Source organism: Meleagris gallopavo, chromosome 2 (assembly GCF_000146605.3).
Source record: "Meleagris gallopavo isolate NT-WF06-2002-E0010 breed Aviagen turkey brand Nicholas breeding stock chromosome 2, Turkey_5.1, whole genome shotgun sequence".
Classification (NCBI taxonomy): domain Eukaryota; kingdom Metazoa; phylum Chordata; class Aves; order Galliformes; family Phasianidae; genus Meleagris; species Meleagris gallopavo.
Window position 1 is genome coordinate 104,164,171 of NC_015012.2, and position 17,073 is coordinate 104,181,243.

The 17,073-nt window shown below is 52.9% G+C and overlaps 2 protein-coding genes across 4 annotated transcripts; both read left to right on the forward strand.

The window, feature by feature from the left end:
- Window positions 1–116: 116 nt before the first annotated feature.
- Window positions 117–11,509, forward strand: DRC1 (dynein regulatory complex subunit 1). The gene is made up of 16 exons (XM_031552265.1): window positions 117–154; window positions 583–676; window positions 1,210–1,322; window positions 2,360–2,543; window positions 3,132–3,269; window positions 3,918–4,004; window positions 4,238–4,360; window positions 6,812–6,951; window positions 7,550–7,779; window positions 8,176–8,342; window positions 8,558–8,647; window positions 9,183–9,269; window positions 9,900–10,090; window positions 10,514–10,657; window positions 11,036–11,138; window positions 11,335–11,509. The coding sequence occupies exons 1-16, from the start codon at window positions 117–119 to the stop codon at window positions 11,407–11,409; spliced, it is 2,004 nt and encodes a 667-aa protein (XP_031408125.1). The 3' UTR covers window positions 11,410–11,509.
- A 914-nt stretch (window positions 11,510–12,423) lies between these two features.
- On the forward strand, window positions 12,424–17,073 carry TRIM35 (tripartite motif containing 35). Of its 3 annotated transcripts, none has more exons than XM_010708060.3 (7): window positions 12,424–12,592; window positions 13,117–13,564; window positions 14,282–14,413; window positions 14,770–15,000; window positions 15,118–15,140; window positions 15,560–15,681; window positions 16,432–17,073. In XM_010708060.3, the coding sequence occupies exons 1-7, from the start codon at window positions 12,501–12,503 to the stop codon at window positions 16,995–16,997; spliced, it is 1,614 nt and encodes a 537-aa protein (XP_010706362.1). In that variant the 5' UTR covers window positions 12,424–12,500; the 3' UTR covers window positions 16,998–17,073. The 3 variants fall into 3 exon arrangements, with proteins under 3 accessions (XP_010706362.1, XP_010706363.1, XP_019468909.1); XM_010708061.3 differs by having other exon boundaries at window positions 12,426–12,592; window positions 14,318–14,413; XM_019613364.1 differs by lacking the exon at window positions 12,424–12,592 and adding an exon at window positions 12,871–13,020.

Below are 17,073 nucleotides of genomic sequence, written 5' to 3' on the forward strand. Positions count from 1 at the left end.
CCTGTCCTTCTGCCTCACGGCAGTACCGCACCCCGAGCGCTGCTGGTCACGAGCCTTTTGCCCTCCCCTCCCGGCCTTTGCTGCCTTTGTCCGGCCCAGGCCTCTTCTCCTGAAGTATGCCGGGTCTGCCCTCCTCCACACCCCGACAGACCAGGCCTGTCCCCCATCCCAGCTGGCAGCCCCCAACCAGCACCAAAGCAGTGCCTTCCCCCTGGAATCCACCATCCTGATGACCTCCTCTTCCCCAAACGGGCCCAAGGATTGGTGCACACAGCCTCAGAGCAGTACCAGTTCACCCCAAACTGATACCCGCTCCCTGACTCCAGCACTTCCAGCAGCAGCACAAGCTCAGGGACCACCTGCATCCCCTGCGTTCTCACAGCATCCCCTGCCCCACACGAGCTGTGGGCCCAGGACCACGGAGGTTGGTCCACCCTTTGCTGCCTCTTTTCTGCACTTTTGGGGGCACGGTGAGCCTGTTGAATTGTGCTGTCTGTGCTGGGATGGAGTCGCAAGCCTTGCAAGATGATCTCTCAACATTAGGAAGATAGTGTGTAAAAGATTTTTCCCTTTTCTGCTCAGGAAAGCCCTTGGAGAAAATGAGGAGCCAAAGGAGGAGGCTCAGGAGGAGGAAGAGGAGAGAAGCAGCCACAAGCAGGTGGAGGAGAGCCGGCAGGTATGACAGCAAGACAGGAAGGTCCTCTTGGATCCCTAACCTGTAGGCACTTGGCTTCATGCAGTGCTCAGTTCACCCAGTAGCCTTTATGAGAGAGGAATAGTGGCAGAAGCTCTGTAGGACCAAGTGGGAGGGGATTCATGGGCCACACACTGAAGACAAGATTTATTTCCCTGTAGTAAAATGCCCATGGATTGGAAGGATTTGCGAACTGGAGCTGTCCATCCAGACTCAAATCTCACTGTCCAAATACAGAGGAAGCAAAACAGAAATGTGCACTGAGCATGGGCCAGTTCCTCTTGGCGCTGTTGACCTTCAGGGCTCTCCAAGTGAAGGAGGTCCCTCAGTGGGTGCACTGAGGTCTTTCCAGTGGTTGTTGAACCTTGCCATAGAATGAGAAGATGGAGTTTATGGATCTACACAGATTTCTCAGTGTGGGGATAAGATCTGGAGCCTTGACAGCATAATGAGAGCAGCTCCAGTATCCCTCCCTCCAGAGCTGAAGTCAGGTATGTGTACCACCTCCTTCACAGAAGCTGGCCAAGCTGCTCTTTGAAGGCACACGAATGGTGACAGATATGCAGGTAGCTGCTGACTTGAGAGAAACACAGAGGAGAGCAGAACAGGCAGAGCTGAAGCTACGGAGGTAAGAGGCTGTGGTGTGGGTTTGCTCTGCTGGGAAGGAGTGACGGATGATTGTGCAGCTCTCTGAGCACTTCCCAAGATGACTGCATTACATGCAAAGCATCATAACTCTGATCATCCACATACACTTAAAAGTTAGGATTGCACTGTAATTAATTTCCAAAGGAACATTTAGGCACACAAGAGCTCCCAGGTCCTGCCTGCCACAGATAAATGTTTACAGAGTGTGGCATGCCAAGGCTGGTACCTCAGGTGGTACTGCTGTACTGCAGGCACTCTGGTTACCTGTCTTCTCCAGACCCATCACAGTTTTGTCTCCAGCCTGGGAGAAATACAGCTGGTTCTCAGCTTCTGCCTAGAAGGCTGTACCACATACTTGTGGTCTCCTTGCTCATACAGCTCACTTCTGACTGGCCAAGCAGCTCTCCTGAGACCGGAGGTGACACTGTGTTGGAGAACATGTCAACCAGTGCTTAGATGTGACTTGGTAAACGATCTGTTTCCAGAAATTGCCCTCTGTTTTTAGCAGTGAGTGTAGTTATTAGCTGTAGCATGAGTATGTGCAAGACCAGCCACACCAGGCTGTTGTGTATGAGGACTGGGAAAAATGTGAGGCTGTGCTAATTTGAGGAAGTGGATATATATGTCTTCATGGAGAGGGTGGTCAAATGCTAGCTCAGGGGCCCATGGTGATCTAGGGAGCTTCCTCCTTAGAGATACTCAGCACTTGCCTAACTGAGGCCTCGCACAGCCTGCTCTGCTCCTGAGGCTCTTCCAGCCTCAGTTATTCTCCAATTGCTCTGTGGCTGCCTTGGCTGACCTGTGCTGCTTCACCAGAGGGATCTCCAAGGGGCTGGCTGTTTCAGCCTTGTCTGCAGAGATCAGCTTAGAAACACCGGGTCCTTTCTCTTAGTTGCCTTTGGAGGGCACTGTAGGAGCAGTTTGTGGGAGGCTGGCTGGAGCAAGACATCAGTTCCTTGCTCAGAATTTTTTCTGGTGCTGCCCTGCCCTGGTTTTGTCTTCTTCTACTGCCCACAGGGTGGAGAAGCTGGAGAATGAAGCCAGGTCCAGCACTGACAAGTTTGAGGAGATCACCTCGAAGTGGGCCTCGGCCAAAGAGATGACAATCCCTCAGGAGCTGTGGCAGCTGCTGAACCAACAGCAGCAGCTGTGCACGCAGCTTCTGGAGGAGAAGAACAAGCTCATTGGTGAACTGCAGCAGGTAGCGTGGGGACCATGCAGGGCTAACCAGGGAGGACTGAAATTTTCAAGCTCTGGAGGATGCTGTTCTAAAGCAACAGCCATCCCTCTGGCTCTCCAAGGCCCCAGCACATGGCTGGGATGCATGCAGTGTCAGTTGGTCCAGGATAAATGTGCCAGGAGTTGCAATGCAAATGATGCAGTGTCGACACTGAGATCCAGTGCCTTGGTAGTGCTTGGTGTACAGGGACAGATGTACAGGACACACCAGTAGCAGTGTGTCAAACTGGCAGATCCCAGATTTCACAGTAGTATAATATAAAGTGGTTGAGAAAGGGATTGTTTTCCTAGAGGAAAGTGAGTTCTCCTCACAGCAGGTTCCTTAGTCCTCAGGAGCAGGAGTGGCCTGGCTGCAGGTGTGTCATCTCCCACTCCATCTTCTCACCAGCTGTGACCTTGGTAGTGATCTGTCTCTCCTCCTAAATCCCTCATGGCCTTTTGTCCTTGTCACCTCTTCTCCTTTGGAAAAGGCAGCATCTGGGTCCTACGTTCTCTGTTATTCCCTAGTAAAATATTCTCTCTGATTTCAGCATCTGCTGTCCTCCTCTAGGAGCTGAAAAACAAAGATGAGCAATACGTGCAAACCATTAAGAAGCAATCAGATGACATCCATCTGCTTTTGGAGAGAATGGAGGAGCAGATCAGGATGATGTTGAAAACTTACCGTCACAACGTCCATCAGATTGAGGTAGCCAGTTCATTCAGTGGAGGGAGAGTTCAGGGAGAAAGACTGCTCTTGTTCCCTTCTCCATATCTGTGGCCAGAAGTCCTCAGCTTCTTTCCACTGGCTGGGTTGACTACTGTCCAGAGCAGAGAGCTGATGTCTTGATGAATGAAGCTCAAATCTGTCCAAATAAGAGCAAAGAATCATGCTGGGTGCTGAGGAACTGCTTTATACAATGCTGTGAATGACTTTGGTTCAGCACAAAGTAGTGTGGTAACATTTAAAAGCTATTGCTGCTTCATGCTGGTTATCTGTCTTGCTAAAAGCCAAGAAGGAGCCTTGTTGGTCATAAGTCTTACCTTCTGCAGAGCATGGAAAGTCACAGATCAAGCTTGTATGTGTTGCTGAGCAAGGTCTCAACATCAGACAATGATTTCCAGTGAATTTACAGAGCTGCCACCAAAAGCATCCCTCGTGGGTCTGGGTGGCTGACAGCAGTCCCAGTGGGCTCACAGTGTCAGATCTCTGCCAGCAAGAGGTGACATCGGGCCTGTGTGTGTGTGTGTGTTCATCAGACAGGAGCAGCTGTCAGTCCTCTCCTGATGTGGACTAGAATGAGGCTGGCAAACTGAGGTGCCAACGTGATGCTAAAAGGCTCTGTCTCCTTGGCAGAAAGCTTTTGAGCTCGAACGGCGAGAGCTGCTGGACAGCAACAGGAAGAAATGGGAGGAGGCCATCCAAACCCTCAACACAAAAGAGGTAAAGTCCCCATGAGATTTATAAACTCTGCTAGGACTGGTGCTGCCTTGGAAGACAAGTGTGCATGATGGCAGCTGCTTGCTCAGGTGCATGGTGGGCAGGGGGGCAGGTTTTTCAGCCTGCTCTGCCAGGGAATTATCCATGCATGACCTCGCTTAGTGCTGGCTGAGGGAGCTGTGATCATGGGAGGAAGCTGTCACCACTGATGGATGATATTCTTCTTTTGCACTTAGCTGGAATACCTGCATGCCCGTGTGAAAAAGGTGGAAGAGTTTGAGAAACAGCTGAATCAGCTGCGAATGCAGGATGAGGAGGAGTATAACAGCATGAAGATTCAGCTGGAGAGTGATGTGCAGGTACAGAAAGGGCCGGTGTGTGCCATTTGATTGTTCAGTGCTCTGGAGGGCAGGTGGATTGTGTGAAAGCTGCATCTGGTATCAGATCACCTCAGCTCTTCAGCATGCACAGTCCAGCTCCATGCCAACAGCATGATGGAGCTTTTTGTCTCTCCTCTCAATGGGATCCACAGCACAGTATCAATGTGCCCTTGGCTTCTAAGTGGTCTGTAGCAGCTCTAGGATGTATGAAGCAACTGGGAATGTTGAGGATTTTGCTTCTTCAGAGGTGATGTTTGATAGGAGAATCAAATAGTATCAATGTTTTGACATCAGATTATTTCAGATCAAACTAACTGCCTCCCTTGTCAGAGTCCATGGCCTAGGAGGTTTGAGTTTTTGTCTCTGACATTTAGCCCTAGATTCATGATTTCTCTAATGCCCATAAAGTCATAGAATCATAGAATGGCCTGGGTTGAAAAGGACCACAATGATCATCTAGTTTCAGGCCCCCTGCTATGTGCAGGCTAGCCAACCACCAGACCAGGCTGCCCAGAGCCACATCCAGCCTGGTCTTGAATGCATCCAGGAAAGTCCACTTCAGCCTCCTTGGCTCAGCAGAGGACACAACCACAGCTGATACCTTCCCTGCTTGTTGTCACATGTTGTTTCCCACGCTGCATAGTAGAAATAGACTTGCATTTGACTTTAGTGAGGCTCATTGCTTATTGTGGCTTAACCCAGCAGGCAGCTCAGCATCACACATCTGTTCACTCACTCACCCTTGGTGGGGTGGGGGAAAGAATCAGAAAAAGGCAAAACTCATGGTTGGCATAAAAACAGTTTAATAGAACAGAAAAGGAAAGGAAAAAAATAATAATAAAGAGTATACAAAGCAAATGATACACAATGCAGTTGCTCACTACTCCCTTATCCCCTCTACTTTTATTACTGAGCATGATGCTGTCTGGTATGGGATATCCCTCTGATGATTTTAGTCAATTGTCCTGGTTCTGTTCCCTTCCAGCTCCTTGTGAGCTCCTACTCTCCTCACTGGCCATGTGGGCAGCAATGAGAAACAGAAAAGTCCTTGGCTCTGTGTAAGCACTGCTCTGCAACAACAACCAGATGTGTGTTATCAGAATTCTTTTCCTCCTAAATCCATAACACGGCACCATGCCACACACTACAAAGAAAATTCACTCTGTCTCAGCCAAAACTAGGACAGTCCCACATGATGTTTTCCTAGGAGGCCTGGGGAAATACAAGCTAGGAGCAATGTCTGGAAGGTTTTGCAACACAAACCTGTGGTTTTCACAACAGTAGGTAAAGCATTGCTGTCCCTGTCCACTTGAAAGAGCAAGTCCAAGGGGACAGTCCAGATTCTGTGACTTCTTCAACTTCATACTGATAACTGAGGGGCTGATACAGACTGCATAATGTTCACAAATGGGTCTGAGCCATCTGGGGAGAGAGATAGCAACACGCTGGAGATCAAGGTTCAAAAATGGCACTGTGGTGCTGTTGTGATAATGCACCTGCTCTGTTTAACTGTAGTTTCAAAAGAGTCCTACATAAAGCAGGAGAGAGAACTATTCCTCTCGACTTTGTACCTACATGTCCTCATTCAGGTTTGGCAACACACCAGGGAATAACACAGACAGCCTGGAAAAAAGCAAGTAGATGAATGCCGTGTAATGAAAGGTGGAGAGATTGGGGGTGTTTGAAGAGATTTTGTTTGGGAGGAGCTCTATCTGTAAATTCTCACAGTCTTGTATGATAGAGGAGGAGAATGGCTTCTCTGTGTCCACATTAGATGCAAGAGAAAGTCACAATTTTGAGTTTGGATAGAGAAGATTTAAATTAGCATTTAGATTTAGGTTTGAGATTTCAAGCCAAGAGAGCTAGAAGTGCAAGGATTTGCTCAGTGGTTATCAACAGCAGCTGTGCTTCGATGCAGGGTGTTAGGAATAGCAAAAATCAACATCTGCTGGGCCTGTCTTGGTGATGCTGTTCCCTCTGTGGGATGGAGGGGTGAGCAAAATGTCCTCGTGGTTCCCTTCAGTACTGCATTTGTGTAATTCTTTATAGCCCAGACATTACCCTTCCAGTTAAGAGAGAATAAGAAAAGAGAAATTGGAAGTACTGGTTTTCTTGATTATTGATACCACTGTCCTGAGGTGTCCCTGAAACAGGAACTTAGCCAGGAGCTAAAAGTGAAGACCAAGAGCTAAGTGCCCCAGTGAGTGTAAGTCAGGTACATCTTCATTCCTTTCTCCCTTCCCCAGAGATGGCCCTGCAACATGTGCTCATGGACAACCAACATCTCCATCTCATGGGCCAGGCAGGAGGGGTTAACTCAGAGAAATGTGCCTGAGAAGCTCAGTTTGAAGGTGCAGGATCAGTCTGGTCAGGCTTCTCTGTGTCCTTTACTTACAGCACAGCTCCTGTCCATGTTTTCTGAATTGACAGAACCTGGAGAGGCAGCTCCAGCATATGAAAGCTGTCTATTTGGTGAACCAGGAGAAGCTGGAATACAACCTTCAGGTGCTTAAGAAGCAGGATGAGGAGAACACCATCATCAGATCACAACAGAAGAGGAAGCTCAACCGGTAAAAAACCATCTCTGGAAGAAGGGCTCTGCCTGCTGCCATCTCCCAACATCTTGGAATGGTTTTTGTGGAAACCATCACTAGCACAGGACAGTGAGCTCTTACCCAATCCATCCCTGGGCAGGAGTGGGGTTTAGAACAGGGCAGCATCATCTCCAGAACAGTTTGAATAAGCTGGCAGTAACCAAACTGTGACAACTTGGTGGGATTCAGTCAGGTCTGTGTTGAGTAGTCCCTAGCAGATGGTAGCTCCAACTCCCAAAGCCTTCATATATGTGAGATTTGCCCAGAGGTGCCTCTTTGGGAATCCCCAGCTTTGCTATCCCTCTTCAGGCTCCACAGCTTGCTCAGTAATCTGAGAACAAAACTGGTCAAACAAGAGAAGCAGTTCAGAGAGGAAAACCAGAGTCTTGCAGCTGACTGCGAGCGCATCACGGGACAGTGCAAGGAGGTGCAGAGGAGAATGAGGTGGGCTGCGTGTGGAGGCCTGGACATCCATCTGTGATGAGGCTTCAGAGCATTTGAATGAGGTACGGAGGGGAGCTGACTCATTTATGGCCACAAAGCCTGCTTCCATGGGCTTTCTTTCTCTGCACAGGCACTTTGCAGCCAGTGATGCTGAGAAGTTCATGAAGGTCTGGCTTATGAACGAGGAGGAAGCCAAAGGGTTAATGCGGAAAGCCCTCGATGCAGATCGCATCATTCACACCCAGCAACTGGGGCTGCCCTGGGAAGAACCTCATTACTGGTTCCTCAACAACATCGGCCCCTTCAGGCATTACAAGGCAAAGAGGATGGCAACCAAGCTGGCTGCAGAGGTCCTGACAGGTGGGACACACAGCCTCAGTGCCCTCGTCACCCCTGTGGCACTGGGTAACTCTGACCTTCCTCCATGAGAGCCCCCGCTGTCTCTCCTGTCTTTGCCATTGCAAAGGGATCTGACTGACTTTGTGAGTTCAGTCAGGGTCTGGCATGTGTCCAGCTCTGAGCTAGCTCATTCCAAGCCAACCTGGGGATCTTTGCACTGAGTTCTGCCCATTGCTCCCAGGTCCAGATGAGCTGACCCAGAGCCAGCTTGCATCCTGGTCTTTTTGGCATAATTTCCAGGTCACCGGGAATAACTGTGATTTCCCTGGTGATTGCTGCAGTGATGTTACTAGTACTGACCTGGGGAGCACAATCAAAGCGTAAAGACTTTTTTCTCACCCTTTTTCTGTGTTTCAGAGAGCACCAGTGGGGCACAGGAGAAGAAAGAGAAGGAGAAGGAAGAAGTGGGCAGCGGGGAAGGCCAAAAAGAAAACACAGCAAAGGCTGGGGATACAGCCACACCTCTGCAAAATATCTCCAAGAAGACTGCCAAGAGGATCCTGGAGCTCGTGAGCGATGAGTCGGTGCGTGATGATGCAGTACCTGTTTTGATCAAAAAAGGCAGACAGGAGGAATATCCTCATGCTGCCCAGCTGCTGCCAACCTTCCCCGCACAGCCTGCCCTTAGAGGGTGGCACAGCCACAGCACGGCACAGGTTGGCTGCAGGGTGCTGGCTTCTGGGCATGAATGGAGATGCTCACTGTTTCTGTGCTCCCTTTTCTCTTTGTGTCTGCCAAGGGTTTCCTCATTGAGAGAAAGCTGCTGAGGCCTCTGCGTGCACTGGGAAAGCATGAATGCACCCTCTTGAGGCTTGACTCCATCTTTTCGGTGAGTTGTCTGTTGGCCCATCAGGGGTGTGGTGATAGTCATGGGGCTTTGCTCTGAACTGGTCAGGCCACTGCTGGGGAACTGCCTCTGTGTTTGACCTCTCTCCTCCTGGAAAATGGGAACCAAGTGGGAAAATCTAGAGCAGGAAGGTCTGGAGAACCTGAGGAGTGTAGGGTTGCCAGAAGAACAAGCTATGATTTATAGAGAGGGTACAAAACCCAAGAATGGGCATCAAGGAGAAGTGCTGTTGCCACCTGTCTGTGTGGCATAGGACTGAGAAGCCTGAGGAAGATCCAGCTGTGGAACTTTGTGGCAAAAGGGGAGAGGAGCATTGTGGGAGGGCATGAAGCATGGTCCTCTGGTCAGTTCTCAAAGCCCCTCATCCACAGATATCTCCACCTGTCACATGCAGACCACTTCTTACCACTCACTCCTGCTCAGGTTCTGCACCCTTTTCTCCTGTAAAATATTTGTTTTTTTAGCTCCCCCTCTTGTGTTGTCTCAGTGATGCTAACCATATTCTTTTGCTCCCCAGGCCCTTGAGATTGACAGTGAGGATGACCTGTACCAGCTGGTGGATTTCTTCTTGAAGTACAAAGCCAAGGAAGGAGCTCTCAGCCAGGTAGGACTGCCAGGGACAGCAGTGGGGAGAGCCCAGCAGAGCAGGGCACATGTGGAAGGGGGAGCAGAATATCTCCTGAACACCAAGGGAAAGCAGAAATGGGGCAGGGGGCATTAAAATAACCCTGTGAACAGTGTCAGGGCTGCTCTATGGCCAACACCTCAGGACATAACCCACAAGGCTAGGTGTGGGGAAATCAAGGTCAGTGCCTAGCCCCAACCCAGCAAGGGCTTGGGACAGGACAGGGCCTTGGCTACGGGGTCCTTAATTAGAGGAGGTGGAGCTGGGTTGATCTCAACAGGGCATTTAAACAAGGTACCTTGTATTAGTGATTATGTACCCAGGGACATAGCAAAGCAGTGCTAATTGACCTCCAAGCTGGAGAGCATCCCTGACCCATTTTATGGTAGCTACAAGCACAGTCCGTTGGTAAAAATCAGGTTGATGGGTTGCAGTCATCTTCTGCCATGGCTGAACAGGGCCTTTTGCATATCCATTCATGTCTGAGCTGCCTAAATTTGCCAGAGGATGAGGCTGCAGGTGCTTGGAAGCTCTTGGGAGGAAAGTGGCTCTTGGGGAGGAGGAGTTGGTGGAAGGGCACCATGCCCAGCTTGCTGACCTTCCTTCCAGAGCCAGGGAAGCCCAGGTGGAGAAGATATCACAGATCTGGGTGAGGACAGAGCAGATGGTGAATCCAGTGCCCAGAGTGATGAGCTCAAATCCTCTCAGAGACCACTGGGCTCCCTTCTGTCTGTGTACATCCATGCTGATGACGTCCTAAAGATCCTGAAAGCATTTGTGCAGGATTTTCGCAAACTGAGGTGGGACTAAGGGCAAAACAGAACTGCTGTCGTTAGGAGACAACCAGACAGAGCTGAGGCAACAGGACAAGGACCTTTGGGGGTGTCTGGGCAGGGCTGGGGGATATTGTATTGCTCTGTCTGTTCTGAGAGCCACTCCTGCCTGCCTCATGAGGTTGCAGTGGGGTGGGGACAGTCCCACCAGGGAAGGAGGTTGATGGCAGCTTCAAGCCTCATTGCTGGAGCGAGGGTTGGCTGGGTACAACCAGGCAGGAGATGTACAGCAGCCTGGAGAGGGAAACAAAGCCATGAGGAAGGCAGGTTCCATTAATTTCAGGGTTGTGTTCATTCGTGTGACAACGATGACAGCTCTCTGCAGCTAAGAGCTACGGGGTTATTCTTCATGAAGAGCTGAGCCCCAGGACTTTGTTCTCTGTCTCTCAGGGAGGAGGACAGTTCTGCAAAGGAGGTGCTACAGGTACGGGACAGCTCTAAAGATGGGGAGTACTGGGAAGCCTTAGCACACGTTATCCCAGAGCCAACACTGAAGCTGTGGGATGCTCTGGCAATGGCACTGGAGGAATATTAGTAAGTACCTGGCAGTAATGCTGGGGACAAGGTAGGCTGAAGTCTTGGCTGGGGGGACTGCAGCAGGGCTGGCACGGGCTGACCCTTCACACTGGCTGGAAGTGGGGTCTGCCAGCCTTGCTACCACTGCTTACATTGGCAGGTGCTCAGCAGGGACCTCTGTGATGTCCCCTAGGTAACTGAGATGCACTGGGCCCACAGTGACACTGGGTCTGTGCTGGGGACCAGCAGAGTGACTCACAGCAGTGCTCAGGAGGTTGCCCACGTCCCCATATCCCTGCAGATGGGCTTCACAAGGGTGTCTTAGACCCCAGAGACTTCCTGGCAGCTCCCTGCCTGTTCCTGGGGCCAAGTTAATTCTCTGCTCTCTTTACACAGCAACATCCTCACACGGAGGGCCAACCTGCTTGCTGAAGCAGCTGTCCTACAGCAGCAGAATTCTGAGCTAAGCCTGATGCTGGAGCAGTTCATCAGCTCCGGGGTGAGTGCAGTGTCTCCCTGACCTGCAGCCTGGGGACAGAGGTGCTTAGGCCAAGCATGTAGTACCTGCAGTGTGATCCCAGTGGAGGAGGGGGTTAGCACTGAGCCACATCCCCAGGTTGCTCCCAGCTGTCCCCACTGTGTGCCCACAGACCAAAATACTGTCACTGTTGGGCTCAGGGTGCCTCTCACCACAGGTAAATAGCATGCTGCACCCTCCTCCTGTGCATCAGATGGACCTGAACCTGCCTTGTCCTGAAGAACCTCAATGAATGCATGGATCCAGAGCTCAGCTTTTCTCTGCCACAAGTTGAAGCTGTGTCTGAAGCCAGGACTTGCTGTCAGGGCCTAATAAACCTCTCCCAAACTTGAGCCAGGAGTGTGTGTAGAGCCTCCAAGTAGCACTCTAAAGCCTCTGAAGATGCTAGGGAGCAGCAGGGATGTGGCAGTGTCCAAACCCAAGAATTGCCTGCAGCACGTCTGAGCCAGGACCCCTCTCATCTTTCCACTTTGTGAGCTCTCAGCAATGCTTTTGGCCAGAGTCTCACCACCACTGCCTGCCCGCTGGCCAGGGGAAGAAGCTGGAACTGTCCCTGCCACAGCTTCTGGGCAGGGCAGCAGGACCTGGGGGCTCTGCTGGCCCCACGGTGGCATCAGCTCTGCTGTATTCCCCTCTCTATATCACCATACAGGTTGTTGCAGGGACCCAGGTCAGCATAACCACCAGCCCTCAGCATTCTGGTGTTAGAGAAGGGTGGCTTTTTCAATCTGCTTTTGCACTTTATTCCACTCTTTTGCTTCTTTTTGTCTCCCTGGACTCCTCCCAAACAACTCACCCCTCAATTATTTTTCCATTATTATCCCAGCTCTGCTACATCTGGACCCAACTTCTGCATTTCTGGGGCAACACCGGCCCAAAGCACTGCTACAGCAGGATTATCCCAATGAGGGCTGTCACATCCCTCCCTCCCCCACGATTCACACTTGTTATGTCTCATTCCCAGCAGTACTTTCCAGCCCAGCTTTATCTTTAGCCTTGACTCCTTCAAACAGCACCTGCAGTTTCTCTCTGTACGTGCACACCACAGCAAAACAACACTGTTATTACACTGCCCTTGAATTGTTTTCACCCTCCCCCTATTCCCCACCATGGGACCGGCCAGCTAGCACGGCCAGTCGCAATGGATTGAGGTCTCCTTGTCCCCAAGCCACAAAATCTCCACCTTTCCGCGCCTGTACGGAAGCAGAAAGGCGGGATGGGCCTGGCCCCCTGCCCAGAGCCTTCCCCGTAAGCACAGCCCGGCCCCCGCCCGCCCTTCGGACCGCCTTGCTTCCTCCAGCCCCGAATGCCTTCCCGAGCGAGATGCTGCCGGCAGCTGCTCGCGGTGCGCACCGATCGGCGCGGCGCAGGGCTCGCTGTAAGCGCTGCCACCCGTCCGCATCGTCCCCGGCGAGGTACGGGGGCCGGCAACGAAAACAGGATCGCACCGACGTGACATCGGGGCTGGGAGCTGAGAGCCGGGATCGGGCACCGGGAGTGGCAGATGGGGCTAAAGGACAGGACGCAAGGGATAAAGGACACGGGGTGACACTGGGGATAAGAGACAGGATACTGGGGTGACACGGGGGTTGGGGCTTATGGACACCGAGGTGACAGCGGCGTAACAGCAGGGCTGGGGATTCAGGCAGGCACTGGGGTGACACGGGCCGGAGCTTTGGACGCCGGGGTGACACGGAGATGACGCTGGGGCTGAGGGTTCAGCACAAGGGAGGCAGTGGGAGGGAGGAGCCGGGCGCAGGGGTGCACCGGAGCTGGACGTGACCGCTGCCGGTTCCCTCCCCGCTGTGTCTCTCGGGCCAGTGCCGGCCGGGAGGAGCTGTGGGTGAGTCAAGCAGGAAGCCCGTTTGCATCACGAGTGGGGCTGTTTTCCAGTCGCTGCTCTCCGGAGCTCAGCTCCTTTTGCCTTTTTCCCCCACAGCGCCATGGAAAATGAAGCCAACTCCCCGTCCTCCAGCTTGGCGACTTTGGTCTCACCCTCCACGGCTCCCTTCAAGGAGGAGTTGCTGTGCCCCATCTGCTACGAACCCTTCCGGGAGGCGGTGACACTGTGCTGCGGTCACAACTTCTGCAAAGGCTGCATCAGTCGCTCCTGGGAGCACCGGAACCACGCCTGCCCCATCTGCAAGGAAACCTCCAACTTTGATGACCTCCGCGTCAACCACACGCTCAACAACCTGGTGGAGATGATCCTCCGAGAGGAAGGGTGGAGACAGGGTCATCCGCCAGCCCTCTGCCCCCTGCACCACGAGGAAGCCAATCTGTTCTGCCTGGATGACAAGGAGCTGGTGTGCTTCGCCTGCCAGGGCTCCAAACAGCACGAAGGGCACAAGATGAGGCCGGTGCAGGAGACGGCAATGGATTTCAGGGTGAGGGAATGATGCTTGGGGGTTGATTGCACGGAGAGAGGCATCACTCTGTTTATTGGGGTGCAGGCTGCTCGTGCCAGATTATGAGAGTGGGTGCAACCCTACAGCATCATTGCTGATGCTCTCCCTGCCTTAATCATCACCTCAACCCCAAAAGCCTTCCCCAAAAGGGAAGCGTGGCGAAGCTCCCATGAGTTGGGAGGGGTTTGGAGAGCTGCCACCAAGCTGGATCTGGCTGTGCTGGTTATTGCAGCAGCGCCTCGGGGTTGGGAGCACGGAGCTTTGGGCTGAGTTAGCACAGCATGGCTACTCCTGGCCTTGAGGAGACGGGGAGGGGATGTGGGAGAGGTGGCCTCAAGCACAGCCCCGAGCACAGCCCTGAGCACAGCCCTGAGCCCGGACCAGGCACTGTGCCAGGACCTAACTGCTGTGACTCAGCCTATGGGGATGTGCCAGATTTCAAAAGGCGCGGGGCAGAGGGTGCCGAGCAAGATGCAACATGACAGTGTGTTAAAAAAAAAGAGAAAAAAATAGCAGGGAGGATTCGCCATGGAAAAACCTCTGCCTTGCTGCTTAGGGTCTGTGCAGCGCCGAGGTGAGGGTGGGCAGTGCTGGGCTGCAGGAGGGGAAGGGATGGATGTAGCAAGGATCCTGCTTAACCGCATCCTGCCGGGGCTGGGGCTCTTGTCTTTCTGCATTTGAAACCTGGGGATGTAGGCTTGCGATGGTCCTGAGGGCGTCTCCCCCCCGCAGGCCAAGCTGAAGAACATGGAGACCTCCCTGCAGGACAAGGTGAAGGACTTTGGGGCTGTGCATCGCTCCTACGAGTCCATCTCCAAACACAACAAGGTGCGTGGGGTGCCACCCCCAACTGGTGCCATTGGGTGGCAGGCTGGTGGTCCCTTCTAGGGGGGTGACAATGAGCCCAGTCCCCACATATGTGCAGACACATGCACACGCATGCATGCAAATGGGTGCACACACACCTCAAGACAGGAACGCAACTGATTCCAGGGTAGGAAGGTGATGCATGTGGGAGGAAGGTCTCAGATGGAGCTCAGGGCTTCATCTCCATATCCCCTGACATGGGAGGGCAGCCTGGTCCCACTCAGCAAGGACCAGAGCTGGAGGAGCAATTTGGGAAGCAGAAGGGATTGCAGGGGTGCTGGGCACAAGGAGCTACCTTAACATCCTTAACTGGGCAGGTGGAAGCCAAGAGGCTGGAGGAGCAGATCAAGAGGGAATTTGAGAAGCTGCACGAGTTCCTGCGGGATGAGGAGAAGGCGCTGCTGTCGCAGCTGCAAGAGGAAAAGCAGCACAAACACAGCCTCATTGAGAGCAAGATGAAGCAGCTGGCGGAGAACAGCCAGGCGGTGCGCAGCGAAGCCCGACAGCTCCAGGCTGACCTCGAGGAGGACGACTATACCTTCCTCAAGGTAAAGTCCTGATGGGGTCCCCATGGCTCAGCCACGCAGGGCACAGCAGCACCGGGCTTGGGGTGTTGGTAACCCTTAGGAGCAGAGTTTGATGCCTTCTGTCTCCTTCTTTTTCAGACCCACAAGAACCGTAAGCGCAGGTGAGTCCTGGGATCAGCCGTGTCTTCTGTCTGGTGGGAACAGACAGGTCCCCATATCATAGAATCATAGAACCATAGAGTTTGGAAAAGACCTCTCCATTAACTCTTCCCCACCATACCCACTGACTGTATCCCTCAGTGCCACATCTCCACAGTTCTGAAACACCTCCAGGGACGGTGATCCCACCACCTCCCTGTTCCAGTAACCCAATGTACCTGCCAGTGGGGGAATTTGGGGTAGCCCCCTCCCTGGGATGAAAGCAAGGTGGGGGCGCTGGAGCTGGAACAGGACCTCCTGCTCTGCTCACACAAAGGGAAGACAGCCTGGTAGGAGATGTGGGGTGCTGCTATGGAAGACCTTGCAGAAAAGCAGGGTGCCAGCAGCCCCATCCTATCCCTGTCCTCATTTTCTGCTCTAGGATTGCCTGCACGGCTGAGGAGCCAGAGGCTGTGCCTTTGGGGATGCTCATCGATTCTGCCAAGTACCTGGGCTCACTGCAGTACAACGTGTGGAAGAAGATGCTGAACATCATCACTGTTGGTGAGGAAATGGGAAGGGAGTGTGGTCCAAGGATGAGATCATCCCCTGCTCTGGGCAGCCTGGGGGAATGGTACTAAGGGCATGGAGCATCCATGCAAAAAACGCCACTGGTGTTCAAGAGTCTTGGGGTACTCTGGAGTGCTTGCACTCAAAAAAAGGCCCCAAAGGATGTATTCCTCCATGCATGGGTGGGTTTGTGCCTTTGGTTGCCACCAGAAAGGAGATGATGGGTAAGGTGGCTGTTTGCAGGGCTCATCCATAATGCTCATTCCTTAGACAAGCTGAGCTCAGCCCTCCTAATGCAGAGATTCGTAGAATCATGAAAGTTGGAAGGAACTCTAAGGTCCTCTGGTCCAACCATCAACCCATCCCCACTATACCCACTCATGATATCAGGAAGGTTGGGAAACAACTCCAAGATCATCAGGTCCTATCACTGACCCATCCCCACCATGTCTAAACCTAGAATCACCACATCATTTAGGTTGGAAAAGCCCTCTGAGATCCTCAAGTCCAACCCCAGCCCACCCCACCATGCCCGCTGCCCACATCCCTCAGTGCCACATCCCCACAGTTCTGGAACACCTCCAGGGACGGTGACCCCACCACCTCCCTGGGCAGCTGTCCCACTGCATCACTGCTCTTTCAGAGAATTTTTTCCTAATATCCAACCTGAACCTCCCCTGGCACAACTTGAGGCCCTTACCTCTTACCTTTAACGCATGTCCCTAATGCATGTCCGCTCTCCAGTCCCCTTCAGCTTCAACCCCAACTCGGCAGCAGGATGGCTCTCGGTGTCCGAAGACCTGACCAGCGTCACCAACGGGAGCTACAGGCTGCTGGTGGAGAACCCCGAGCGCTTCACGTCGGCCCCCTGCATCCTGGGTTCCCGTGGATTCTCCACCGGCTTCCATACTTGGGAAGTAGACCTGGGTGGCATCACGAACTGGAGGGTCGGGGTGGCCCAGCTGCGTGGGGGCATCCATTGGACCTTCCACCATGACGCGCGTTCTGGGTTCTGGTATATCTATCGCCTTCCTGGGATGAACAGCAAGATGTGCCAGGCGTCCAACATGGCTCGCTCGGTGGTGGCACTGGGGGACCTGGTGCGTATCCGCGTCGAGCTGGACTGCGACGAAGGCGAGCTCTCCTTCTATAACGCCGACTGCAAGACGCACATCTTCACCTTCCATGAGAAGTTTGGAGGCACCGTCTTCCCCTATTTCTATGTAGGGGGCACACCAGTGGGTGCAACACCTGAGGCGCTGCGCATCTGTCCCCTCCGCATCCGCATCCATGAGGATGTCCCTGTGTAGGGCTGCTGTCCCTCTGTCCCATGTCACCTCCATCCTGGGTTCCTCAGGTGCTCTTTTAGAGTCAACTTCTCTCAGA